Below are 27,371 nucleotides of genomic sequence, written 5' to 3'. Positions count from 1 at the left end.
CGATTGGATATATTCATTTTTGTCTTGAAAACCCTTTATTAACTTATTTAACAATATTTTGTTTCTTCTGTACAGTAGAATCATTTCACTGTCGACTCTATGGTGCTTATGAAAGTCTCCAGTTCATCTTTATTCAATTCCAATCCCAAAACACGTCGTCCTCCCTTATTTTCAACTATAAGATCCAGCTGAAGAAGAGGTTCCCTCAAAGAAGCCAACTTACTGGATCCCATTATGAGCTGCAAACAATTAACAACGATGATATTTTCTGTGGAAGCGTTGTATTAGAGACTAACTGAATTGTTATTATTACCTTTAATTTCCAATCAAAATCTATCAATGTTTCATATTTTTCTTTGGAATATTCCTTTAATAAAGCATCCGTTAGCTGCTCCCTTCTCACTCTCAAACAAGTTAGTATGCTTTGCTGAATGTGCTCGGGTAGTTCATGGTATTCTTGAGGCATCTAAATAAGAACGAAAAACATTTAATAAAATACTTTTACATTTATAAAAACGTAGAATTATACCTTCTCTTCCGATAGATACAGACAAGCAGGATTGTGTAACAGAGTCGATATTAATTTGTAAGTCTCATCGTACTCTTCTCTGCTCCAATCTATGCTACTTGCAAATCGGTGATAGGATGGGCCTGATCTACCACATATTTCATCCACGCATGCATGCAACAACTGTATTACATTCGTCAGCCATCATTTGTTATTTGTCACTAAAAATAATACACTCGCGACATTAAAAACCATCTTGTACTTACCTCCTTTAAAACATGAACCTTATCTTCGCTGAAGAGGTTAAGATACAACGGCTGAGAGGTTTCCATTATTTTTTACAATAATTGGTCTCGTCAATAATCGTACGGAAAGTAACAAAAATTTAGTACGCAAAATAATTCGAAATTCTATTAAATCTTACTTTCTTTCACATCGCACAGTGTTTACGTCCTGCCCCTCCTATCATCGAACTCGTCGTTTAGAAACTCTAGCGCATTTCATTACCAGAATATTACATGTAATAATTCAAGATACACATGCACTATCAGGTTTCATAAATCAAATAACTTGACACACCCATTTTTAGGAATTAGAATGTCTTGTTGACCCTGTTACAATTAACAAAACCGCTCGCAAAGTAAATTTTAACTTCCAACGATTTTTCGTGGCCATATTTCTTTCTCTATCCTGTACAATGTGTAAGATAAGAATAGCTGACTGTGCGACAAGGATAGCGATAGAAGACTTGCAGCGCCATCCATGAAAAAACACTGAAACTACTCGTCGATAACTAGTGTCGCCATCCGTGACGAAACACTGAAACTACTCGTCGAGAACTAGTGCTGCCATCCGTGTCGAAACACTGAAACTAGTAGCGAAATATTTGACCACCAGTTTCAATATTTCGCCACGGATGGCGCCACAAGTTCTCGGCGAGTAGTTTCAGCTTTCTGCCACAGATGGCGCCACAAGTTCCTGGTGAATAGTTTCCGCTTTCTGCCATTAGTTTCAGCGTTTCACCACGGATGGCACTACAAGTTCTTGGCAACTAGTTTCAGCGTCTCGCCACGGATGGAGCCACATATTCTCGGTGAGTAGTTTCAGCGTTTCACCACGGATGGCACTACAAGTTCTTGGCAACTAGTTTCAGCGTCTCGCCACGGATGGAGCCACATATCCTCGGTGAGTAGTTTCAGCGTTTCACCACGGATGGCACTACAAGTTCATGGCGACTAGTTTCAGCGTCTCGCCACGGATGGAGCCACATATTCTCGGCGAGAAGTTTCACTGTACTGCCACGGATGACGCCACTAGAGCATGGCTCGTCTACGGACCAAGTGCCGCATTTTACCCAGTGTTTGCATGCGAGCATTTTATTGTGAGAAGGGGAACAACAACGAATAGTAACTTCGTTCCGACTCTATTTCGTTATTATAAAATGGTTGTAAAATAGAAAAAGAACTGTAATGTTTGAAAATAAAAGTACTATAAAACTCAATCCAAACGTCTTTTCATTTCAGGTAGTTTTATTTTGTTCCTCACCCCTCTCACTCTATTCCTCTCCTCTATCATAGTCATTTAATATATTATTAATCTTTTCTCAAATTCTTTCCACCATTCCTTTCTCCTCCCTGTACCACTGTAACATGTGTTCACACGTTTGTGTTTTTTCTCCTTGTACTCTCTCACTATCTCTCTCACACTTTCTCTCTCTCTCTCTCTCTCTCTCTTTCTTACACTCTCTCACACACACTTTCTCTCTTTCTCTCTCTCTCTCTCTTTCTCTCACTATCTCTCTCTCTCTTCCACTATCTCTCTCACATTTCCTCACTATCTCTCTCATACTTTCTCTCTCACTCTCTCTCTCTCTCTTTCTCTCACTATCTCTCTCTCTCTTCCACTATCTCTCTCACATTTCCTCACTATCTCTCTCATACTTTCTCTCTCTCTCTCTCTCTCTCTCTCACTATCAGTCTATCTCTCTCTCTTCCCTCTCTCGCCCTTCTTTAAAATCGCTCCATCGTTCACGTACTCCTTTCTCTTGCTCTCTCCTTTTGACAGCTTCGACTACCTTTCCATTGACTTAAACTACTTGCTAATTGTATCAGGAGTACATACGAGAGGTATTCTCGAATTTCTTTGCCTGGCTTGTGATTGACTTGTACTAGTGAAATTTCGAGTATCAGCAGCACAATTTCTCGAGGAGGTATCTTAAAATTCTTTTTCTGGCTTGTTATTGACTTGTACCACTAAAATTGGGAAAATTTTCGAGTTTTCGAAATTTTTGCCCTGCCTGTTATAGACTTGTATTACTGAAATCTCGAAAATTTGGAATTTTTCCGAAACTTTTCGGAAAAAGTAGTACAAGTCAACGTCAGGCCAGACATCGAATTTCGAAAATTTCCGGAAAAAATTTAAAAATTGTATCAGGAGAATATGATATGCGAGGAGGTATAATTTTCGATCGTCTGGCCTGACGTTGACATGTACTACTAAAATTGGGAAAATTTTCGAGTTTTCGAAATTTTTGCCCTGCCTGTTATAGACTTGTATTACTGAAATCTCGAAAATTTGGAATTTTTCCGAAACTTTTCGGAAAAAGTAGTACAAGTCAACGTCAGGCCAGATATCGAATTTCGAAAATTTCTGGAAAAAATTTAAAAATTGTATCAGGAGAATATGATATGCGAGGAGGTATAATTTTCGATCGTCTGGCCTGACGTTGACATGTACTACTTTTTCCGAAAAGTTTCGGAAAAATTCCAAATTTTCGAGATTTCAGTAATACAAGTCTATAACAGGCAGGGCAAAAATTTCGAAAACTCGAAAATTTTCCCAATTTTAGTAGTACATGTCAACGTCAGGCCAGACGATCGAAAATTATACCTCCTCGCATGTCATATTCTCCTGATACAATTTTTAAATTTTTTCCGGAAATTTTCGATATTCTATTTCTGGCCTGACGTTGACTTGTACTACTTTTTCCGAAAAGTTTCGGAAAAATTCCAAATTTTCGAGATTTCAGTAATACAAGTCTATAACAGGCAGGGCAAAAATTTCGAAAACTCGAAAATTTTCCCAATTTTAGTAGTACATGTCAACGTCAGGCCAGACGATCGAAAATTATACCTCCTCGCATATCATATTCTCCTGATACAATTTTTAAATTTTTTCCGGAAATTTTCGAAATTCGATGTCTGGCCTGACGTTGACTTGTACTACTTTTTCCGAAAAGTTTCGGAAAAATTCCAAATTTTCGAGATTTCAGTAATACAAGTCTATAACAGGCAGGGCAAAAATTTCGAAAACTCGAAAATTTTCCCAATTTTAGTGGTACAAGTCAATAACAAGCCAGAAAAAGAATTTTAAGATACCTCCTCGAGAAATTGTGCTGCTGATACTCGAAATTTCACTAGTACAAGTCAATCACAAGCCAGGCAAAGAAATTCGAGAATACCTCTCGTATGTACTCCTGATACAATTAGCAAGTAGTTTAAGTCAATGGAAAGGTAGTCGAAGCTGTCAAAAGGAGAGAGCAAGAGAAAGGAGTACGTGAACGATGGAGCGATTTTAAAGAAGGGCGAGAGAGGGAAGAGAGAGAGATAGACTGATAGTGAGAGAGAGAGAGAGAGAGAGAGAGAGAGAGAGAGAATGCGAAAGAGTGGTGAGAGATAATGAGAGAGCCAGAGAGGGAGAGAGAGAGAGAGAAAGAGAGAGAGTGAAAGTGTAGGGGAATGGGATGAAAAGGGATGAGAAAGAAGCGAGATGAATAAGGAGAAAAAAGGTGAGATGAAAGAGCGAGAGGAGAAGTGTTAAAGAAAGTTCGATGAAATGAAAGAATAAATTAAATGAGGATGACAGAGATGAGGAAGAAAAGAGAACAGAAGATAGATGAAGAAAAGAAAAGAGATGAGGGGAGAAAATGAGGGAAGTAGAGAGAGGCTGATTGTGGAAGAACGGGGGAAACAGAGAGCAAAGGAGGAAGGATCAGTGAGAGGGAACTAACTAAAGTGAAAAGACGTTTCGTTTGTGTTTAATAGTATTCTTATTTTCACGCATTACAGTTCTTTTTCTATTTTACAACCATTTTATAATAACGAAACAGAGTTGGAACGAAGTTACTATTTGTTGTTGTTCCCCTTCTCACAATAAAATGCTCGCATGCAAACACTGGATAAAATGCGGCACTTGGTCCGTAGACGAGCCATTCTCTAGTGGCGTCATCCGTGGCAGAACGGTGAAACTTCAAGCCGAGAATATGTGGCTACATTCGTGGCGAGACGCTGAAACTATTTGCCGAGAACTAATGGCGCCATCCGTGGTAGAATGCGGAAACTACTCGCCGTAAACTTGTGGCGCCATCCGTGGCCGATCGGTGAAACTTCTCGCCGAGAATATGTGGCTCCATCCGTGGCGAAACGCTGGAACTAGTCGCCAAGAAGTTGTAGTGCCATCCGTGGTGAAACGCTGAAACTAGTCGCCAAGAACTTGTAGTGCCATCTGTGGTGAAACGCTGGAACTACATACCGAGAACTGATGGCGCCATCCGTGGCGAAACATTGAAACTACTCGTCGATAACTAGTAGTGGCGAAATACTGAAACTAGTAGCCAAATATTTGGCTATCAGTTTGAGCGTTTTACCGCTACGTTTAATGGCGCTTATATGAATGTAGAGAACGAATGGTTTTTCTCCGAAATTTACATGTATTATCTTATGATAAATACGGACGGGATCATTTGATGTTTCTTCACACAATAATGAACAAATCTGAACAGTATTTTCTCAACGATAAAGGAATTTGTATGCAGGATACATAAAAAAACTAATTTTCTTATATCTATGTTTCCTGAATTAGTGCTTAATGACAATGACACGACTTCTGATTTCAGCTATGTTTCTCTATAGCTGTTTCTTAATTATGGAATTGATAAATCGATAAGCGTAGATTAAGCACTCACGCAGATCGACAATATTTGAGCGGGAATAGAGGATAAAATGGTTTTAATGAATGATCATTCGTGGTTTCTTATATTACACTGGATAGCATTACGAAATCACAGTCTCTCGCAAATTATCCTCCGATATTACATATGACGTTTCACGGGAGTGGGGCTCTCTAGACACTCGTTACGCTACCGTCGGCATCGATTATAGTACAAAGAGGAATGGTCGAACTCTCGCGCACTTTCTTTTCAGCGCTGTGTGTGTATACATTCGCTCAGCTGTTCTGGTCAGAAGTGATCACTCGGCTCATCTGATTGCACAAATTTTCGAAGCTCTGTGGTTTATTTTTAGTACAAAGGTGCCATGTCGTTTCGGAACGATCCTCGTGGATTTTTGCTGCGTAACAGCAGGCTACGTTGTTTCTGATTCGGTCGATACACGACGTTCTGTTTTCTCGTTGATCGGGAGAAAGACTAGCGTGTTCACGCCACTCTCCTCGGCCTGTGTTCTCGTTCTGGATATAATTTGACGTTAATCCGTGATCGATGCGTTCCGCAAATTGATACCGAACCCCGACCGTAACGAGCCAGCCAGAATCATGAAGAAGTCACGTCCGAATATTTTCCGTGACATCTACTATCAGCCATACAATGACTGCACCAGGATGAATCTTTACGGCAGCAGCAAAGGTATTTCCAGCCATATGTTTTTCAGCGGAAAATTTGATAACGTTACCATGCTGAACGGCGACTACGACAGAACAATCTTTGTGACCTCACTCAAATCGACGCAATCATCCAATTAAACGACGCACTAGCGAAGCCAGACAAACCGCTCCACGACGCTTTCGAAATTTAATCGAATAGAAATCATTCTTTCCTACGCACAAAACGTTTGTTTATTCATGTCCCATCCGATATGTTCCAGCGAGCCTTCAAATGATGCAGCGTATGACTCTGTTAAAGAGACTGAAAGTGCACAATGGTTGCATCAATTCTGTCTGTTGGAATGCTACCGGTGATCTAATATTGTCTGGTAGCGACGATCAACATCTTGTACTTACGAACCCTTATACCTACGAGGTGAGTCCTCGACGAATACAAAGAAAACAAGCATCGTCGTGCTCCTACACGATTGTAATCTTAGCTTGCTTCAGTCAGAAGCGTTTATTATTAACTCGTGTGCTCCACGGTTGGAATTATAGGTGAAGCAACTTTTGCTGACGCAATTTATCATGGAAGAATTTATTATTTTGTCCTGTGCATTAATTTGTGGTATATTTGCGTGTTTTGTAAAATTTTGTGCCAAGATTATTTATATATTTCGCTATCTGCAAAACGTGTTTAAATCTAAACGTGTGCATGCTGTACAATATATTGTTTAAACATACTATACTTACTCCTATTTCACTGAAAATATATATATACATATGCTCTATAGTTACGTGCACTGAGTACAAAGGTATTAATACTGCTATGATAAGTATACTCTATAGATTAAAGTTGTTTCACGAGTAATAAGCTATATCTCATCCGTGAATTTATTTTTGGCACCGTATATACAATGCTGAATATTAAATGCAATTGTATGGCAACAAATTCTAGCAAAAGGAAGCATGTTCAAGGAAGTTGCATTGGCAATAAACCTTTTCAAGGAAATATCATAGATAGTTAATTCTAGCCAAGGTCTAACATTGACATAGATAGAAATGTAGAAGCTCTGCCAAATGAACAAAAACCTCTGCGTGTAGTGCGTGCGGTGCTAATTTTGTCATCTAGAACCATCAATCTAGAGCTGTATCGGTAATTAAGCAGGATTAAGAGCTCTATGTTAGTCAATGTCATTGCAACGAAACAGAAAAAAAGAAAAATAAGTAATATTGTAAAAACGCCCATACGTCAACTATTATTCCTCATGCCATTGTTTTTCTATTACAGGTGTTGTCAAAGTATAAAACCAGCCACAGAGCAAACATATTTAGCGCGAAGTTTCTTCCAAATAGCGGAGACCACCGGATAGTTTCCTGTAGCGGCGACGGCATTATTTTGTACACAGGTGAAGCTTCGCGACCTTTGAAATGCGACCCCGCGACCTTTAGAATTTGTAATAATAGTAACATCATTCTTGCAACACTTTCAGATTTAATGAGAAAAGTAGAAACATTTTCCAATCGATTCAATTGTCACAGCGGCACTACCTACGAAGTAGTCACGATACCCGGTGAACCGCATAGTTTTCTAAGTTGCGGCGAGGACGGAACAGTGAGATTCTTTGATCTCAGAATAAAGGACAAATGCAATACGCAAAAATGTAAAGAGGTAATAGGATAGAAACCGCAGGAATCGCAAAAACGATTGTAATCAGTAACGGATCTCTTACGTATAACTTTGCAGGATGTGCTTATTTCTTGCGAGAGAGCTATAACAACCCTGTCTATAAACCTCACCATGCCACATCAAGTAGCAATCGGTTGTTCGGACGGAACAGTACGAATATATGACAGAAGAACGCTAGGAACTCCGGCCACCGGTAAATACTTGCGCGTTCCCTTCATTGCTTCTATAGCTAAAAAACTCATTCGGAATGCAATCGATATTCTCCTAGGACTGACAGAAGCGAGCGCGATGGATGCCATATGCACGTTTACCGTTCCCGAATTCGAAGGAAGTTCTCACAGGATGACATCGTTGACTTACAGTCCCGACGGGCAAGACATTCTCGCCAGCTACTGCAGCGACCATATTTATTTGTTCAACATAAAGGTACCGAAAGATCCGCTCGACTTCACAGTCTTTTACAACTTATGAAATGACTCTATTCAGGACCAAGGCAACATTCAGTTGAAGAAAGACGTTCCGGTGGAAAAGAAAGAGGTGAAGAAGCTGCGGTCACCGTTGCCGGTTCGCAGATTGAGACTCAGAGGAGATTGGTCCGACACCGGGCCGGATTCGAGACCCGAACGCGAGGGAGCTCGCCGCAGTAGGAGACGTACGTTTGCCACTGAACCGTGATCGTTGACGATGTCCGGTTACTCTGTCAACAGCGCATTAACCCGCCTTCGCATCTTCCAGAAATAGCCCAAGCCAGACCGGTGCTTCACACGTCGTTGATGCAGAGAATGACCGATGTTCTGAGCCGAATGTTGAACGACCCGGTGACTAGAGCCGCGTTATGCGGCGGGGGCGAGGACGGTTTGGAGGGTGTGGTCTTGAATCAAGAGAATACTCAAAACAGCAACGACAACGCGGCGGAGAACAGCGAGGAGAGACAAAGCGAAGAAGCGGAAGGTGGCGAGACCGCTACCGTGCAGAGTACTCGGGAAACGAATAGATTGGTGGACGAAATGGACGACGAGGGGACCGACGAGGGCATGGACGAAGGGACCAATCGAGGGGCCGACGCGGTGACGGATACGGTGACGGACGTGGGGACCGACGTCGGAATCGACGGTGGAACCGACGAAGGCTCGGACGAGGCTCAGTCGAGCAAGGAGTCCGAGGATTACAGCGAGTCCTACGACTCTGATTTCGTGAAACAGAAGTATATGGGCCACCGCAACGCAAGGTATACTACTCCCCCCGTCCTTTCGCCTAGGACTATAACGATATTGTTGGTGATTTCTTTTGTTAACGCGCGACAAGTTTCCAATCGATGAAACGGCTCAACGTGTACCATCGCATTCGATTTTGTGACTAAAAGATTAACACAAGGGTGTTGCTGGGATGAGCGAGGACTTTCGTAGGCGATTAGTGGGCTGATTTCTTTTGCTCCGCCCGGTGGAACCAAAACCGTTCGGCTAGTTCAGCACTCTCCCCCCGGTTTTGGAACTACCTTGCTGTTCTGTTCTCGTATAATCACTAAAATCACAGATCGTCGAATCGCCGAGCATTCGGCTTGAATGTGCCGTGCCGTGCCGTGCCGTGCCGTGCCATGCCGTTGTCTTATTTTTCCACCTCTTTTTGAGAATGAATCGGAAGCCAAGCCATTGACTAGTTAAGTTCCGAAAAAACCTTCGAGCGGACTGGGCCGTTTGTACACGGGAGCCGCCATATATTATCTGATCAGTTGGCCTTTCCCCCGGTTGACTCTAGTTTCTTTAGGACCATGATTAAAGAAGCGAACTTCTGGGGAAACGATTTCGTCATGTCGGGTAGCGACTGCGGCCACGTGTTCGTCTGGGAAAAAGCGACCGCCAAACTGTGCATGCTACTGGAGGCCGACCATCATGTCGTCAATTGTCTGCAGCCCCATCCCTATCTACCCTTATTGGTCACCGCTGGTACAGACCACGACGTCAAACTGTGGGCTCCCACAAACGAGGAGTCCGGCTTCGACGAGAAATTTGCTGAAGATGTAAGTCCCCTAGGGGAAACGATCGACCCCCCAAAAAGGGGTCAAACAATAATTCTCTTTTATTGCTCCCATTGTTATATATTATGCATGTACAATCGTTCTGGCCACCTTTTACAGCTGAAAAAGAGGAACGCGATCATGCTGGAACAAACCAGAGACACTATGACCGTACCTGCTAGTTTTATGATCAGATTGCTGGCGTGTCTCAATCACATACGCAGAGGTAGTGAAAATTTATAATACTCCCCAAGACTTCTAATCGATAGTTGTGACTACGGTAGTAGTATGATCGGCGACACATAGTTAAGAAAAATTAATGTACCGAAGAGTTTGGCGGCTTTTCCTGTGACGCGCAGGTATTCAAGCACACCACCCACACACACACACACGCGCGCGCTTACACATCCACACACACGCCTGCACGAAAACGGTGTACACAGTGTTCTTTGTCTTCGTCTAACTTTCGCGACATCATTTTCTTTTTCTATTCATCCCGAGAGAACATCGTTCATCCTGTATTTCTCTGTTCTTTTTTTTATAAAACTTCATTTTTCTTTTCCTTGACTTTTCGCTTTTTTTTATTTTATTTTATTTTATTTTATTTTCGAGAATTATTATAGGCGAAGCATTTTTATACAAGCTTGTACACACGTTCATTCGCGCGACCCGACGAATAATAGAAAAAGAGAAAAGAGAACATTTAACACGTTCGAAAGAAAGATCGCCGCGCCCGGTTTCATCGTCGAATCGCTGGAAAAAACAATGTCTGTGAGAAACGAGCGCGGTGCATGCAACGTACAAAAATAAAGTCTCGCGGCTGTTCGTTTTTTTTTGTCATTCCTAAGCCACACAGAGGCCAAGTATTGAAACGTAGAAGGATTACATTATACGCGCTAGCCATACAGTGAAATAACGAAAGAACAAAAACAAAAAAGTAGAAGAAAACTTTTTGTAATTTTGATACGTCGATAGACCGAGAATAAACGACAAATTTTTCGCATTTGTATATTCGAGGAGAGAAAGAGAGGATATTATTGATTAATTAAGCAGTGCGCATGTAATGTCACGTCGGTATTTTTAATGATTACAAAAGGAGAAACAAACGAAAAACAAAACAAGAACTGTTGTACCGATGATAATAAAGTTTTTAATGAAAACTTCAAGCGAAACGTCTTTAATACACCAAACGGAAAATGCGTGTTTTCCGGTGGCCACAGACAGACGCAAATAAAAAAGAAAAAAAAAGAATAGAAAGATACGAACTCGACCGGTTTTTTTCTTTTTTAACGAATACCATACATAGCACGTGACAATGTTCCAACGAAAATTGTACGTTCGCATAGATCCCCTCCGGATCAGCAAGATTTATCTAACAAGATCTCTCGTTATTGAAGTCTTTCACAAACGCAACCGATAACACAGTCATTTTTCTTTTTCGCTCCGATTAAAACCTGTTTGCCGTGCGCGCACACACAGCTTCGAGAGCTCTCGCGTTCGCACGCACCACCACCATTGTCTCCAAAGATATTATTAATTAACACGACCGATTCGATTCGCGCCTATCTTGCTGGATTTTTTTTTATTTTCCTCGTCTATTTATATAACACCGCGAACGAGAGTAACTTTTGTTCTTCCGCGTGTAAAGATTCCATCGCTACGGTAGCTGGCGCGGGGATTATAGTCTTCGAGAGCTAACTAAGTGTTTGTTCACAAGCCATTAATAAACACAGCGTCGCTCGACGTTCTTCATCACCTTTTGCTGTCTCTCTCTCTCTCTCCTTAATCGCGCCTCTCATTCCCCATTGAATAACAAATGCGACGCGCTTAACACTTTGACTGGCAGGCCAATAAACCGACAAGTTTTGCAAGATTAAATTTAAGTCCAACGAAACTTGAACAGTTAAGTTGTATATTCTTGAAACCAGGCTGATATAAACAGATTTTAGCGTGCAATTTATTTTTCAAAAATCCAAAGTCGAACACGCTGCAGTCAAAGTGTTAAAATAATCGCTGCGAACTGCTCTCGAAGACCGACTCTCCGTGGAGTCGCGACAATTGGCAGTGTTTATTAACGAAAACGAAGAACGGATTCACCAGCCGAGAGACGCCGAGATTGAGAATCGACACGGTTGGACGATAAAGAAAAGAAAAGAAAAGAAACGAAACGAATCGAGAACACAGAGAGTAGCATGCTTGACTAATTAAAATTAGACTCGTTGTTTTTTGTTGCACACTTCAAACAAGGATATTACATGTTTGCGGTTGTTTTGTAGGACGCGGTCGGATCAGGGGACGAAGCGGATACGACTCCACCGCATTATGAAGTCGCTAAACGATTTTCAAAGGAACTGCCGCCGGTTTTAGCGTGGGAGGACTGTTCCGATCGGACGACATATCACGTCGATCGCCCAACACCGATTAGTCGAGTTCGCAGGGAATATGGATCCAGGAAAAAACGGAAACAAAAAAAATATATATAGAAGGGAAACAGAGAGTTCAACGTATATTTATGATTCACCGACGCAATCGTAATTCTCGATTATCCCGTAGGTATATTTAATCACGATAAGCTTCCGTATCTCTGTACCATTTATCGGCGATAGATAAGCCGTTCGTTTATTTCCCTTCCTCTTGCTTTAACTTCTCTCTCTTTCTCTCTCTTTATCTCTTTATCTCTCTCTCTCTCTCTCTCTCTCTCTCTCTCTCTCTCTCTGTCCGTTTTACGTGACCGGGGGCGAGAGTTGATACGTTCCTCGATCAATCAATTTTTGTAATCTAATAGTCGATAGCTCGATGAAAAGTACGATAAAGTACAATGTTGTTCCGTCGTCCAAAGAATTTCGAGAGAAACAGTGTTACCTGCCGGATGATCTGTTCATAGGCTGTGCTTTAAAAAAGTCTTTTAGATAATAATAATAGAAACACGGAAATAATTAAGTAATCGTCTCGAGTGATCGCCGGTTGGTAACACGTTCTAAATACATATTGAACGGCCGGGTGTGTAGAGAGATTAGGTGCTTTTTGTACCTTGAGAGAAACAAGCTGTATCAACCTCCCTCCCGTCTTATCTCCGCGTGACACTCGCCTTTTTGATCCGGCCGCGTGGGAGCAAACGCGTCGCAATGTATCTCCGTACTGTTTTTTTTCTTCGATTTGTCGCTGTAGACACCACCGAATCGAGTTTGGACTGATCATTTTTATTTCGAGTTGTGCGTGCAATTGCCTTCAACAATAGTCTCTTAATGTTTTCTCTATTCTTTATTTTAAGGAAAATACAGTAATGTCTCTCTAATTGACGCGCTCAGATTGTCCAGAAAAAGGGGCAATTTGTGAAGTGAAGATACGATTAATGTTAAGTCTTGCGCCTCGTTTTTATAATCACCGATTCTCAGCAACTATAATAAACGAGGCGCAAGGTTCGAATAATCTGCTTTTCCCAAATTGTCCATTTTTCTGTACACAATCTGAGCGTCAGTTAGGGAGACATTACTGTACTGAAGTTCTCTGCGTTGTTACCGATCCTCTATGTCCTATGTTATTACGCCCTCGTGCTATAGTTCCTGACGAATATAACCGACGACAGAGCGGCGTTCCGCGGTACCGGCTGGTTGCGCGTCGCGGATCGTCGAACACCGAAAGAAAAAACTATTGTAAGCTATTGTTCGATAGCCGGACAACACGCGCGGATCGAGAACGATTCTCCACGAGGCGATCGAGCGATCGAGCGATGTGCAACCGGCTCGAATAACTGCGATCGACACAGCGAATCGTCGTCCAAGTACGCGCCGCGCGGCGATTTACGGCTGGACACATCCCCTAGGATATAGGTTGCGCTAGCAATAACGCTGTTCTAACGATAGTACCGAGGAACGGATATAGATAACAGTTGTTAGATAACGGTATACGTTCAAGGATGCGTCGATCGGCCGATCGAGAAGTGCGCCGACACGTCGACGGTGATTAAAAAAAAAAAGAAAGAAAAATAGAAAAACGCGAGCGTAGGATATTCGTAATTTTGTATGATCTCTTATATACCGGGTGACCGCTCGGGACATCCACCACGAAAACGACTAGATAGCCGAATCGAAGCGTCGCGTGTCGTTCGTCCTCGACCCTTCGCGATCGGTCTCGAGACGACATAGAATGTTTATAGCGAGAGAGCTGTTTTGCGAGTGTAAAAATTGTACGTGTGCCGAGCACGCGGAGCAGGCGTGCGCGCCGTCTCTCCTCTTTGTAAATCCGTCTCGAACGACGCGGAGCGGGGAGAGCGTGCGCCGCGCGCGCTGTCTTCGACGCTAGTCTGTGGGAGTTTGTGCAAATTTGTTGGGTTGTTACTTTTGTAAGATTACCGTTGTTATAACACTACGCCTGATCGATTCTTCTCAAAGAAGAAATAAGCTAAAACGATCTGTACTTGTAGATACATTTACTAGTCGCGAGTCGCCCTAATCCGCCCAGCGGACTACATACATTACTCTCGATCGAATCTGCGAAACAAATTTTGAAAAAACCGTGGAGCGAACACGCTCGAAAGCCACCGTGGAACCGCGTCCATCGTCCGGGTAAGTATGTGCTCGCTGTTCTCCAAAGAGAGAGAAGATCAGACACTGGGAGGGACGTGGGTTGTAATCGCACTACGGAAACGACAAATAAAACGAAAGTGGTTCGTTCGACAACAGAATCGAATTTAATAACAAAGTATCAACGCTCGTAGTAATTAACAACTGGGCCACGGATCTCTTATGCAACTTCGAATTCCTCTCGCAAGCTCCCTAGTTAGGTTTCTCCCTATTTATATACGTGGAACGACGGTTTTTTTTTCTCTTACACGTGTAACATAAAGTTCCATAAAGATCCGCGGCCCGCCAATAAAGGAACTCATTGTAATTGCAACCGCGACAATAATCAACGAACCGTATTCGAAGGTGCTGTCCTCTTTTTTTTTCTCGGTCGACGCTTCGGCTACCGGAGGACGCGACTCTCGACGATCTTTCGTGATATTATATTTGCAGCCGTGAAGAAAGTGATCCTCGCGGAGATCGTCGAGACTTCCGGTCGCCGAAGCGACGACCTCCGTTCTCGCGTTTTACAAGAGATCGTGACCAAGGATCGACGGATCGACGAAGAATGGGGGTGCAGGTGAATCGCGAACGTCTTCCGCCACGGAGCAGGAAGGGAGAACGCAATCGAGTAAGTATAATTAAAAATGTAGACACGATGAAAATTGCAAAATAAAGAGAATTCCAGCCAGAGAGATTTTCCAAAGCCTGATTTTCATTTCACCCGAAATCATCGAAATTGGAACGACGAACGACGCTGACTCGTAGGAAAAATGGTCGCCGGAAGTGTGAGAACGGAGACGTGTGTATTTCCTTGTTTTATTTCTCTGAACATTAGGACAAAATTGTAATCAATCGCTTATCCGTTTACCGTAAATCCAATAATGTCTGTAATAATGAATTAGCGTTATATTAAATGTACCGATGAGAGATTTTTTTTTTGTTTATTCTTTTAATAATCGCACACTTTCTCTCACTCGATCTCTCTCTCTCGTCTCTCGCAAGCTCGCGCATTCTCTCTCTCTCTCTCGCGCATGCTCTCTCTCACTCTCTCTCTTTCGCACACGGTCTTTCTCTCAGGCAAACACGCACGCGCTCCCTTTCACGGTCTCTACAGAATCGGCAAAATCGACGGCGATGGATCCCCGGATCGAGGGATCCAGGATCTCGGGCGGAGATCCCCGTCGTTTCGGACCTCGACACCCGCTGAAAAAACCGGACATCGGAAATCGGGGCCGATGAGAGCTACGCTACGTTAACGCGTCGAGCGTCTCGTCGATGACGCCGATTTTTAAGCTTCTTTTTATTAACGAATATTAACAACGGAATTTATGCGAAAAGCGTACAATCGAGAGGACCACGGAATTTGAGGTTTATCCGTTCAGAATATCTTGCTAAGTATCGATAAAAATTACCATTAAATTATTAGATAAAAGACTCGATACAATTAAACGAATGATCTTCAAAAAATGCGAGAGATCGCCGCACTTTGACCGGCGATCAACCTTCGATTTATCATCGATCGAATTGCTTTGGTTTCATGCAAGTTCTCGGGATCGATTCTCGTCGCTCGACGCGTTAAGGGCCGCGTGGATCGCGGATCCACGCGTATCGTTCGATCGCGTCGACCGAGAAGTTCGTGCAGCAGCGATCTTGATCGCGATCGATAAACGACTAGATATCGTCCAAGGTCGCGGACGCTGCTCGCCGGATCGAACTTCGAAGATGGAGGATCGAGGACGTCTCGTAACGATTCCCTATCGTTATCGCGAACACGCGCGCGACACTCGCTCTGCTCGGCAAGAGGAGTCCCGACGACATTGACGACGACGACGACGACGAGTTCTGTTATCGAGGCGAGCGTTGCCCCGTCGAGAGTTCAGGGAATTCCGAGACCCGCTCGAGTGTCCATCGTCGAGATCCAGCGTCTAGATCCGGCGTCGAAGGTCGTCGATCACGCGCGCGAACATTTCGGAGAACCAGGCCCGGCAACAATTGCGTTGCCGACGCAAACGATCGAGCTCGTTTCTTGAGGATCGCTAACACGATTCTTCACGACCGGCATAAACGGAGGAAGGACAGAGAAGGGATCTATTGGATCGTTCGGAAAGTTGTTTCGTTCTTTCGCGAGAAAATGAAAGACGATTTTTTAATGTCCAGAGTAAATGAAACTGTTTGACATTTTTCCGGTAACTTCGAACTCTTATGCTCTCATAGACGTCTTATTTTATGATCGATAATATTGAATTGAGTACTTTTTTAACGCCCTTACAGAACGAAATTTTTGTTGTAAAACGAAGCAAGTTACCGAAAGATCTCGTTTGGGTGTTTATAGGATGGACGACGATGAATTTAGATTATCGAGGAGTTAGAATCTAGTTCTAGATCGTCGAGAAACAACAACTCGAATTGGATCGCGATGTTTCGTAGATTGGTTCGCGATCCGTGCAAGCGAGAGAGCATCTCCTCGGCCGAGATAAGCGTATATATTTTCTAGCGATCGTTGTCTATAAGATCGTTATCTCTCTCTCTCTCTCTTTTTCCGTAACAATACAGCGGGTGTCCACGAATTGCACCATCGTTCTCTTTCTCTACCGTCTCGGTGGCCGACCATAATTAGCTAGCATCGCAACGCTCAAGAAGTAAAAACACGAATCGTGGTCGCGAATACCACGCGGATAATATTAATAATCCTCTAAACGCGCGGTGACGGTAATCATAGTAACAATAACAATGACAATCAATAATGATGACAGTAATAATCATGACAATAATATCAATAAGAATAGTTAGTGAACGTTTACAATCTATTACAATATTTAGATCTCGGAGGGGACGTCGCTCAGATTGTTTCGAGGCACAGTTGGATCGCACGTCCGCTGATCAAATCTCATTTCTCTCTCTCTCTCTCTCTTTCACACACGCTCTTTCTCTCTCTCTCGTCCACACTCTCGCTCTATCTACCTTTCTCTCCCTCTATCTCTCTTGCTACCTTTAGGGGACGCGAAAAACTTTAGTCTCTGGTTTTCTCTTCTTTCTGCGGTACTCGTTCCTCTCTTCTCTCTCTCTCTTGCTTCCTCTCTTTCTCTTACTCTGCTCTGTTAATTACTTTTCTCCTCCTTTTGTCATTAAGCTCGAAAGGATACTTTTTTTTTGGTTACAAACACCGCGTTTGTCTCTCTTCGCGCGCGTGTTTTTTTTCTAGGTTTTTCTGTTTTCTTTTTCGTTTCGACGACGGTCGACCGTCTCGACAGTCGCGCGCGCGCGCTCGTTCGTTTAAAACAATTGTCCCGAGAACGATCGGTGGTGGTTGGGGGGGAAGGGGGAGGCGACGGGGGTTGCTAATCACTTCGGCGTTTCTCTAATGCTTCGTGTCTCGGGTCTCGAAGAGGGATATGTGTAAAGAGTTATCGACGCTCGTTTAATCCGGTTGAACAATGGTATTTTCCCGACTTCTCTTCTCTTCTCTCGCGGCTTTTTTTGTTTCGTCGCGAGCGCGCGCGCGCTCCCGCGCACGCTTGATCGTCGAGTGAGGGTCGATGGAGAGCCGCCGATCCATGGATCGTCGATCGACGGTCCCCCCCTGGGGCATCGTGCAAAATTAACCGAGCTGTACCTCAAAGATACTGATTACGCGCGGAGGCGCGCGCGCCCGCCGAACGGACGCGCGCGCTTAGATACAATTAATTATCAACTATGCGTTAGTACAAGTGGAGTTCGCAAAAAGGTACGGAACGATAAAAAATTCATCGACGCGGGCTCGAAGTCGCGTGGAGACGAGATCGAGAGGGGTTTAGCTTTTACACGAAGGTTTAGCTTTTCTTCTCTCTCTCTCTCTCTCTCTCTCTCACCCTCTCCCTCTCCCTAGTTTCTCCGCGGTCGGTTTTTAGAAGTCGAAAGAGGACCTCTCTCTCTCTCTCTCTCTCTCTCTCTCTCTTTCTCTGGTCTCTGATTCTCCAAGCTAAAAGAGGGCGGGATCGAGAGTACCGATCGGGGAACGATCATCTCCCTGATCAAAGGACAATCGGAAGTTCGCTGGAAATTCGATCCACTGTCCTCTCGATGTTGCTTCACGGAACAAAAGCTCCGAAACAATTACAGAATGGTTAAGCCTCCGAGTTCACCCCTTGCGCTACCAATAATGTTCCTAATCGGTCGCGACTGCTTTCTTTCTCGCATACCCTCGTTCAAAGACGTTCGCTCTTTCCCGTCTGCAATTTTTATGCATCGCGTTGTTCGAAACATTGTTCAGAAAACTCTGCATTCGAGAGAGAAATCTTACCGAGACAAATTCGGTTTTTTTCGAGACAATTTTGTTCGGATTCAGAAGACAGACCGGAGATCTTTGTGAAAATAAATCGTTTCAGTAATTGGAAGAGAAGAGTAATTGGATGAGACGACGATGACTTCTCGTTCTACCTTCGATAATTTCAGCACAAGTCGGAAGAAGCGATTACAATATTTTCGAATCGTCGCGTATCCACTCGACGTCGCGGATCCGACTCGTTGGTACAGTGCAAGGGGTGCCAGTGAATCTACGCGAGACGAACAAAAAATCACACGAGAATTCAGCTCGCCTCTACTCTCTAGGTTCTCCGACGGATCAACGAAAGGACCGTCGAGGAATGGTCGCGGGCCGAACGCGGTCCGATCAGTCGGATGAAGGGCGAAAGCTTGAATTACGTTTAACGAAGATATCTTAGGTTTAGTCCTTAAGCTAACGAAACGCTAAATGGAAGAAAGAAATGTCCACAGAATCCTCTACGCGTGTGTCGCGGATCGACGCGGTTCGACGTTGGTTCGGAAACCGGGGCGCGATCACTCCTCGGACGGCGACGCCGATTAGAACTGTTTAATTAGGTTGTCGAAGTCTCGGTGTATTTATCTCGCAGATCGGTACTCTCGAGGATCTCCGAGCGATCGAAACTTCGTGTACGCGGCTCCAGATCACGATCGCCGCGCCGCGGCTCCAGGAAACTCTCGGCGGAGGAACTTGATTATTCTTGTACGCGGGGGTCGCGGTGTCGCCGATCCTCGCGAAGGAAGCCGCTTTTTTTTCGATATCGAGACTCTGCTAAATTATCTGGATCGCGACACCGAGAGAGAGACGAGCATGATCGTCTCTCCGGGGCTCGATAATCGATAAACCGTGCGTACGCCAGCTCGTCGACGGTATTACATATGTACGTATAATACCTACACGATATACATAGTATAAGATCTCTCTGTATACACGTGGTTTTGTAAAGTCAGCGAGTAATTCGAGCGCGACGAGCAACGTCCGCGAAAGAAGACGATTCTCTTGTTTCACCCTGAACGATTCGCGCTAGGTAGTTTTTTTTTCTTTGTTAAACGGTACTCGCTATTTAGTCTCTAGGCTGTCGATTGAACTCGGTAATTCGGTATGCGAAGCGGCGGCGGCGCGCACGCACGCTTCCTCTTCGCGATCGAGGGAGCGGCCATTTTGTCGGCTCACGGAGAGATCGAAGCGACGACGGATGGTAGGTCGACAGAGATCGCTGGGAATACAGGGGGAGAAGAATGCTAAGCGGCGACGGATAAATTTCTCCGGAAGATTTGCTTCGAGCACGAAAAGTTGGAAGCGAGAGAGGCTGACGATTTACAACCTTGAACAGGGATCTCGGGCGAGTTGTAGCAGCGTGCGCGCCTCCGACCTCCTCCGGGTTTCGTTCCGCTGATTGTATGACTCGCTACTCGCAACGCGACGATCGAAACGAACTCTATAGATCGTCTCGATCCTCGCGCTTATATACAATTACGACGAGACGCGTTCGAAGAAGTGTTTTTTTTTTTAAGTGAAGAAGAGAGTCGCGGACCGTCAGCGGGGAAAGTATAGAAACTCGCGCGCGGCACCCAAAGAATTGTATGTCGAACGATAATAGCTCGTAGAAATTAGTATGATCTCGTTTTTCTTCTATCTAACAATAGCTTGAGAACCACTGGGAACGATCGAGTATATCGAAGAATAAAAGCGAACGATAAAAATACTTCGTTACTCCTCCTACCCCGTATTTTTTTTGGTTTCTTTTCCATTGTTTTCTCTCTCTCTCTCTCTCTTTCTCTCTTCCTTTCTCTCTCATTTCCTCTCGAAGCCCTACACAGATCGCGTATGTATCCAGCTCGCGGGTTTCGCGACTTCGTACTGGAGCAGAGATCTTGCTGAAAGTAGCCGGTGGGAACGCGATCTCGTGATCTGGTGCAAACGGAAACTGCGTTCGGTGCATCGTCGGAACTGCACCACGGTCGGTGTTCGTGCTAAAATCTTGCTTTCTATCGAATCGCCTCGGATCGACGGTTCGTGAACCGCGGAGACGGAGAACAGGAATATATATATATATATATATATATATATATTTTCGGCTGGTCCCGACTGAACACGATGGAACACAGCCTCCAATTGTAAAACGGCAATTGTAAAACGGATGATTAACGATCTCTGGGGACGGGGAGGGTCGGCCTTGTTCGCCGAACCGACGAGCCGAGCCGAGCCGACAACTATAGTAAATCCCGGTAGACTTGTACGGAATGTGAGAAAACCTCGGAGACTGTAGAACAATTAACGCTACTATACAATAACGGTACGCGTAAGCTTACGATTATGCTCGAAGAGACACAACTGGAGAACGGGGTTTCTCCCGTAATCTATTAGTAATACAACGACTTTCAGCAACATCAGATGCGGGCTAGTGAGACACGTTCCCTCCGCGTATAAAAATCATTTCGAATTCCCTCTTTCTCTGTTGCTCTCTCTCTCACTCTCTCTCTCTCTCTCTCTACATCTTTTCCTCTCTTTCCGACGAGCATTCTCTCGGTTCCGGTCGACCTGCGCCTTTCATTCGATAAGAAACAACACGTACGTATAATAATAACGCGAGCGAACGAGTGCTTCCGCGAGAATCCCCCTAACCGTCTGTCACTCCTGGTTTAATCTCGCGATAATCGATTATTAGGGTATTCTAAAATGGTACACCGTTTCCTGCGTGCACGCACGAGCACGACGCACGAGCACGAGCGTGCTCAGGAACGCGTGTGCAATCGACGACCGTTCATCGCGTTCTATCGTCGTAGTATTTTCCTTTTGTCGTCCTTTTCCCTGCGTTGACATGGATCATCGGTCACCTTGGTTGTCCGTTGTTCTTCCTTTGTCGCATACGTTCGCACACTCGATTAAGAATAATCTTTTTTTTCTTCTATCGTAGGAAAAAGAAAGGTCGTACAATTTTCGTGTAGCCCTTACACAACGCGCGATTACAATTTTTTTCTAGCGCCTTTTCCCTATCTCCTTCTTTCTCTTCCGCATTCTCTCTCACACTCTCGCACATTCTCACGCTTTCTCTCTCTCTCTCTCTCTCTCTCTCTCTCTCTCTCTCTCTACGCCTTACTTTCTCGTTTTTGTCTCGGCAACAAATCCGCGCGTACATCTCCCGTTTTTTTTTCCGCTTCGAAACAATTCGCTCTCGCGGTGTGAACACTTTCCCGTGCTTTACGCACTCTCAACAAACCCGACATATTTGATCTACGGCGTACTCTGCTATCACTTCGGGTTCTCTCGTCTTCGTTTCTCTCCCTTCGTTCTCTCCTCTTTTCTCCGTTTGTATTTTCTCGTTTTATAATAATTAATAATAATAATATAGTAATAGTAGTAGTCGTAACGTGTAATGATAATCGTGTAATAACAATGATAATAAATCAGTAATCGTTTTTTTTGTTTTTTATACAACAATCACACGTAGAAGCGACGAATTAGAGTAGTAGAAATAACTGTTTTTTCCCTTAATCTTTAATTCTTTATGTTTATATTTATATTTATAATATAGTATCTGCAATATATTAAATCGTTTTCTTTCTTTTCCCTTTTCTCGCTCCTTCGCTCTCCCCCTTTCTCTCTCTCTCTTTCTCTCTCTCAGTCTCTCCGTCACTCACTCACTCATTCTTGCTCACGTTTGCACTCTCTCTCTCGCTCTCTCTGTCTCTTTTTCTCTCTGTATCCGTATCAATATACATACGCGGTAGGTCGCGATGCGCTAGCGAGCGAGCGCGCGCGCGCGTACGTACAACGCGCGTTCCTGGAAGCGGAGAGCCTCGTTCACGCCTACGAAAAACCGGAAATCTTCTCAACCCCGATTCCCTGTCTCCCTTCATCCTGTTTCCGATCCTCGGTTCTCTCTTCGAGTTTCTCTCCAATTTTTCAATATTTTCGTGCCCGGCGATACTTAAATGTTCTCCAATTATCGAGCACATTACACGGTTTTGTTAATTTCTAAAATTCAGTGTATATTCCGCTGCAATTGAGCGACTGCTCTGTGCCGGAAGCAGGAACAAAGAGGGATCCCTGGGGAACCGGGGACTGGGATCCGACCCGAAATGTGGACTAGAATGCACCAGCGTGACAGAACGCGCGAGACACGCGCGTGCACCCTTTCGTCGCGGCCGCAGACGCGCGCGCACCCTTCTTATACATTGTTCATAACGTATACGTATATCTATATATATATATTTTCTTCGTGTGGTGTATATATATATATATATATAAATATAAATATTTATATAACAAGATGGCAAAAATGTTCCTTCGACTGGTCTCGTTTACGGAGACTTCTTTATACGGAGACTTCTTTCCGGTGCTTTTTCCGAATCGTGCCTCCCTTTTGCATCCTACGACCGAGAAACATTAGCCCGTGCCGTGCGCGGTCTCCGTTCAAATCGCAAACGTGTAACTCCCGGTAAGTAAATATTATTTAGTAATAGAGGATGTACGAACGTGTAGAAAGATTCATTATTCTCGTGTTTAATGAAGGTAAATTCGACAAAAAAACTGTTCGATCACCAGCCGGATTCCGCCGGTCCAAAGGCCGAGAGATTCGACGATTTTTCTCTCTTTCTCGCGAGTTTCGTCCCTCGTCGGTCCTGACCAACGACCGGAAGCGGATCGATGTGTGTGTATATATATATAGATGTATCTATACATGTATACGCGCGCGGCGTACGCGCGTCAACGTCGAGTGTCAACGCGAATGGGGGGAAGTCACGACTTTGTTCCACGATTCTTCGTGGATCGTTGATATCTTCCTCCGAAGACAGGCATTAGTATTTAGAACCACGCTCTCTATTCTCTCCTCTCTCCTCTCTCTCTCTCTCTCTTGTATTTTCCCTTTAGACATCTTTTCTTTCCCCTCCTCGACGTCTCGCTTCTTCTTCGTTCTATCTGTTCGTTGCTTCGCGAACACCTCTACCTTCTAATTATCAACCTCGGGTTTCTCTCTCTCTCTTTTTGCGTCTGCCTGTCGACTGCGTTCTACGTTTCTTTAGCTTTATGGCTTCTGCCGCGCGTCACTGCAGCCGCGAGACCGTCTCACAATGAGGTAACAACGTTTAAAGATCGCTCTTCCATCTCTCGGACGATCGCGCGTTTTCTATCTTTGTGTGTGTGTGTGTGGTGTGTATATGTGTTTGTCTGTGGATCGTGTCTTTGTATGCGGAAATCTCGACCTCTACTTTCAACCCTTTCGCGGCTAGAAGATCGTGCGGGGCTTTGGCGAACCTTGTGATCAATGCTAAAATGGCTACCGATCGACAAGGTTGCTTAAATAGGATTTGAATTACGCTTCTAATGCCGTGACATCGCGTTGAGGTTCTTCGCTCTACCTTGCAAGCAGATTGTAAAAATGATTCAACGAATTTAATGGACTGCTTTGCCTCAATTTTAAGCGTCGAATCTGTATGTTCTAATTGAATCAAGCAATTTTTATACGACTGAAAAACGCGATATATCCGACTAACTTGATCTAGACAATAGAAATTTAGTAATATCATGCACGATTAAAACGATTCCAAGCACGACCAAGGTTTTCAAAGATCCGGAGACTTCCAATAAATTATATACCGCGAAGAAGTCTGCACACAGCAGCTGTCAACGACGAACTCCAACAGAACTCCACCGTCCGCGCACAATTCACCAACAATGCCCGCGACAATGCACTAACGGTCTTCGAGTCGCTAGACGCGTGTACCTATGTGTCTCTGCGTCTGTACGTGTGTACGTGTGTGTACGTGTGTGTATGTCGCGCGTGCTCGATAATACATGAATAACTTGGTACCGTCGTAACGAGAGACGAGAACGAAAATTCGAAGAAAAGTGTTACATGGAAGATTGTTCTGTACAGCGACTATCGTACGAACTAAATTATACGTGGATGCCGACATGCCGGCGCAATCTCGTCGATCGCGAACCTCTGCCACGGACTATCCCGGTCCTACTTCCGCGTCGGTACCCAGCACCGACTCGACTGGAACACCTTCCCGCTCGGTTTGCCGGTCCTCACCCCTACGACATGCCACCACTCTTGCTCCCCGAGCTTGTTTCTTATTATCCGACCGCAGCGACCGTTTCTAATCCCTTTTTTTGGTATGGCTTGTCGTTTATGGCCCTGTTTTCTCTGTCGATCGATCGCACCTTTTCTCTGCTCTTGTACCTCTGTTCCATGGCTGTCCTTTACCCCTTCCTCGTGTTATCGACGCAGCCGTTATCTTTCTCTCTCTCTCTCTCGAGTTCTTTGATCATCCAGGATCCTTCTAACCAGCGTGTCTCTTCTCGACGCGATAATTACAGCCACGGTTTCTGCGATCGACGGCGAGAGATTGGCTTCTAAGCTTGTCGAATGTTCGCGGAGGATTTCCGGCGTCGAACGATCGTTTCGGCAATTTCCCTTCGACGCCGAAGCGTGCGTAGGAGTCTTGTCGATCGACGAATCCAATAAATCTACGCGCAAACCCGCGCGTTCACTGTATATATATTTATCGATCTACGGAGAAACCGGTACGAGGTTCGTTCGTCGCGCATCTACTGCGTTTCTCGCGTGTATCTGTTTCTGCGGTATGTTCGTGTGTGAGAAAGAGAGTTCCTCGTGTAGAATCGTGTTGTGGCTTTTCAGGTTCTCGCACGGCTCGTTCGGTCCACGCGTCGAGGCGACGAGCGTCCACCGACACGTCGGCTCTTCTTCTTCTTCTCTTCTTCCTCTTCCTTCCCTCGTTTCCTTTTTCATCCGCTAACTCTTCTCTTCCTCTGCTTCTGCTTCCATCCTCTCCGACCTCAACATCCGCTTCTACTCTTCCTCCCCCGCGCGGCTGCTCGCCGATTTACTTGTGGCTGAAGGAGAACGGCGACGGTCCGGTCACCGCGCTCCGATGGAAATGCACGTTCTGCCATTTGTTGTCCCTCTTGTGCCACACGCGGCTCTCCTCGCTCTGTTGAGTGTGTGCGACACCTTGTCTGAAAGACGTCGAGACGTTTCACTAACGGTTGCACCGTGAATATATATAAATAATAAATAATAAATATATATAAATATAAATAATATAAAAACAAGATAGTTTTGAATGATCCTCGAGAATCGTCGCCGCTCTTACTTGTCCATGTATTGAGTCAGCCTGACGTACGCGATGCACGCGGCGTCCTCGCCCAGCAGGTGCACGTGGGGATTCAGGATCGTCGTGTTCACGGCCTTGCAGTTCTTCCCCAGGACTGCTTGGTGATTTGAAACAGGAAGTACTCGTTATTCGAGGGTCTGCCGTTGCACCGGTGCACCGACATAGAGAACCGGAAAATTTACAGCTTGAAAACTCGGAGAGAAGTAAACGGGTAGCGAAAGAAAGATAACGTGGAGCAGGCTCTCGGATTTCGACTAACTAAGAAGACAGCGAGAAGATGCTGTTTCGTTTTTACTGAACGAGCAAGATGTACCATGCGCGACCGTTTTGTATAATACTATACAGTAACGTCTCCCTAATTGACGCTCAGATTACAGTAATGTCTCCCTAACTGACGCTAAGATTGTCCACAAAACTGGACAATTTGGGAAGAGGGGATACGATTGTTCGAGCCTTGCGATTCGTTTTTATAGTTACGAAGTGCCAACAACTATAAAAAACGAGCTAGAAGGCCGAAGGCCATTTTTCTGCACAATCTGAGCGTCAGTTAGGGAGACATTACTGTACTCCGTAGGAAAGATCGGTCGGATGTAAAAGACTTCTGCGAGCAGATCGTGCAGGTAACTGTACACAATGTTCTCGGGTCCAGATCTCTCGGAGGGGGTGGGAGAGGGGATGCACGCTTTGTACAGAGTGAAAGAAACGAAGGCAAAAGGTGCAATAAGAAGCTGAGTGCGAGTCCGCAGCGGGCGCGCGCCGATCGGCCCGGAGACTTCAACGACCGCGCGACAAGATGGCGGCTGCGGAGACACGAAGGGAGAACGAGAAACGAAAGGGGATCCTTTTTCTTTTTTTTTTCACGCAGAGAAACGGTGCACAGCGGCTTGCCGACGCGGTGTCGACGAGATAGCGGTGAATGCAAACGAGTCATAATTACCATTATCAAAGTAAAATTTGTGGAAATCCATTCCCTCGACTAAATTACCTAGAGCCTCCGGCTCGAACGCGGTCAGGTGTGGATCACAGATTTTCCTGAAAGCGATTTACAACGGTTAGAAGGGCTTCTTCGCATCTCTCGAAGAGAAAGAAAGTGCTTTCTAGCTCCTACGGAAGCTAGGATCCGACGGTTCGATTAAATCGACGACCTTTGTAACGCCGAACCCGCTGCTGTGCCGGTCTCGATACGACTGGCATATAACTAATTTATTTTATTAAAAAATTGTTGAAAGCACAGAGAGAGAGAGAGAGAGAGAGAGAGAGAGAGTCTCTAAATCGAGTGCAGCAGGTTCGGCGTCGATTTAGTTATACGGGACTTACGTGTACGCCTCGAAGTCGCCGGTGTTGATGCTCTCGATCAGCTGCTCGGTCATCTTGATGATCTCCTGACGGCGTGCTGCAATCGTCAACAGATTATCGATCAGTCGGTACACGGGGGATCGGCGGGCCCGATCGACGAACAGATTTGATCCGGGCTCATGCCGACACATCGTAGAGTACGGCACAACAGTTACATACACGAATCTTTATCAACTTCTACGTCCTACGCCAAAGATT

At 44.7% G+C, this 27,371-nt stretch overlaps 3 protein-coding genes across 41 annotated transcripts in view; 1 reads left to right on the top strand and 2 right to left on the bottom strand.

The window, feature by feature from the left end:
* Positions 1 to 12: 12 nt before the first annotated feature.
* Positions 13 to 1,211, bottom strand: LOC117226562 (COMM domain-containing protein 8). Its single transcript, XM_033481025.2, has 4 exons — positions 775 to 1,211; positions 530 to 691; positions 314 to 466; positions 13 to 239 (listed from the first exon to the last, which is right to left on the bottom strand). The coding sequence occupies exons 1-4, from the start codon at positions 838 to 840 to the stop codon at positions 81 to 83; spliced, it is 540 nt and encodes a 179-aa protein (XP_033336916.2). The 5' UTR covers positions 841 to 1,211; the 3' UTR covers positions 13 to 80.
* Positions 1,212 to 5,655: 4,444 nt separating this feature from the next.
* On the top strand, positions 5,656 to 14,491 carry LOC117226511 (DDB1- and CUL4-associated factor 6). 2 transcript variants are annotated; one of them, XR_004491795.2, is made up of 11 exons: positions 5,656 to 6,146; positions 6,385 to 6,539; positions 7,395 to 7,512; positions 7,597 to 7,775; positions 7,851 to 7,986; positions 8,062 to 8,219; positions 8,280 to 8,445; positions 8,529 to 9,021; positions 9,558 to 9,810; positions 9,928 to 10,166; positions 12,084 to 14,491. XR_004491795.2 is itself a non-coding variant. In XM_033480908.2 (11 exons), the coding sequence occupies exons 1-11, from the start codon at positions 6,056 to 6,058 to the stop codon at positions 12,131 to 12,133; spliced, it is 1,905 nt and encodes a 634-aa protein (XP_033336799.1). In that variant the 5' UTR covers positions 5,656 to 6,055; the 3' UTR covers positions 12,134 to 14,491. The 2 variants fall into 2 exon arrangements, 1 of the variants encoding a protein (XP_033336799.1); XM_033480908.2 differs by having other exon boundaries at positions 9,928 to 10,033.
* Positions 14,492 to 15,172: 681 nt separating this feature from the next.
* CaMKII (Calcium/calmodulin-dependent protein kinase II) overlaps positions 15,173 to 27,371 on the bottom strand; it is a 115,677-nt gene continuing 103,478 nt past the window's right edge. For 26 of the 38 annotated variants that reach the window (XM_076518253.1, XM_076518250.1, XM_076518256.1 and 23 more), the window contains 4 exons: positions 27,135 to 27,210; positions 26,755 to 26,849; positions 25,797 to 25,914; positions 15,173 to 25,659 (listed from right to left, as the gene is read on the bottom strand). In XM_076518253.1, the coding sequence (XP_076374368.1) occupies positions 25,527 to 25,659; positions 25,797 to 25,914; positions 26,755 to 26,849; positions 27,135 to 27,210 (422 nt within the window). In that variant the 3' untranslated portion in view covers positions 15,173 to 25,526. The remainder of the gene's footprint in view (positions 25,660 to 25,796; positions 25,915 to 26,754; positions 26,850 to 27,134; positions 27,211 to 27,371) is intronic. The other 12 variants (XM_076518252.1, XM_076518254.1, XM_076518258.1 and 9 more) reach the window with 1 other exon arrangement.

This window comes from Megalopta genalis, chromosome 2 (genome assembly GCF_051020955.1).
Source record: "Megalopta genalis isolate 19385.01 chromosome 2, iyMegGena1_principal, whole genome shotgun sequence".
NCBI classification, from domain to species: Eukaryota; Metazoa; Arthropoda; class Insecta; order Hymenoptera; family Halictidae; genus Megalopta; species Megalopta genalis.
The sequence above is the reverse complement of the archived record's forward strand: the minus strand, read 5'-3'. Positions and strand labels throughout refer to the sequence as shown.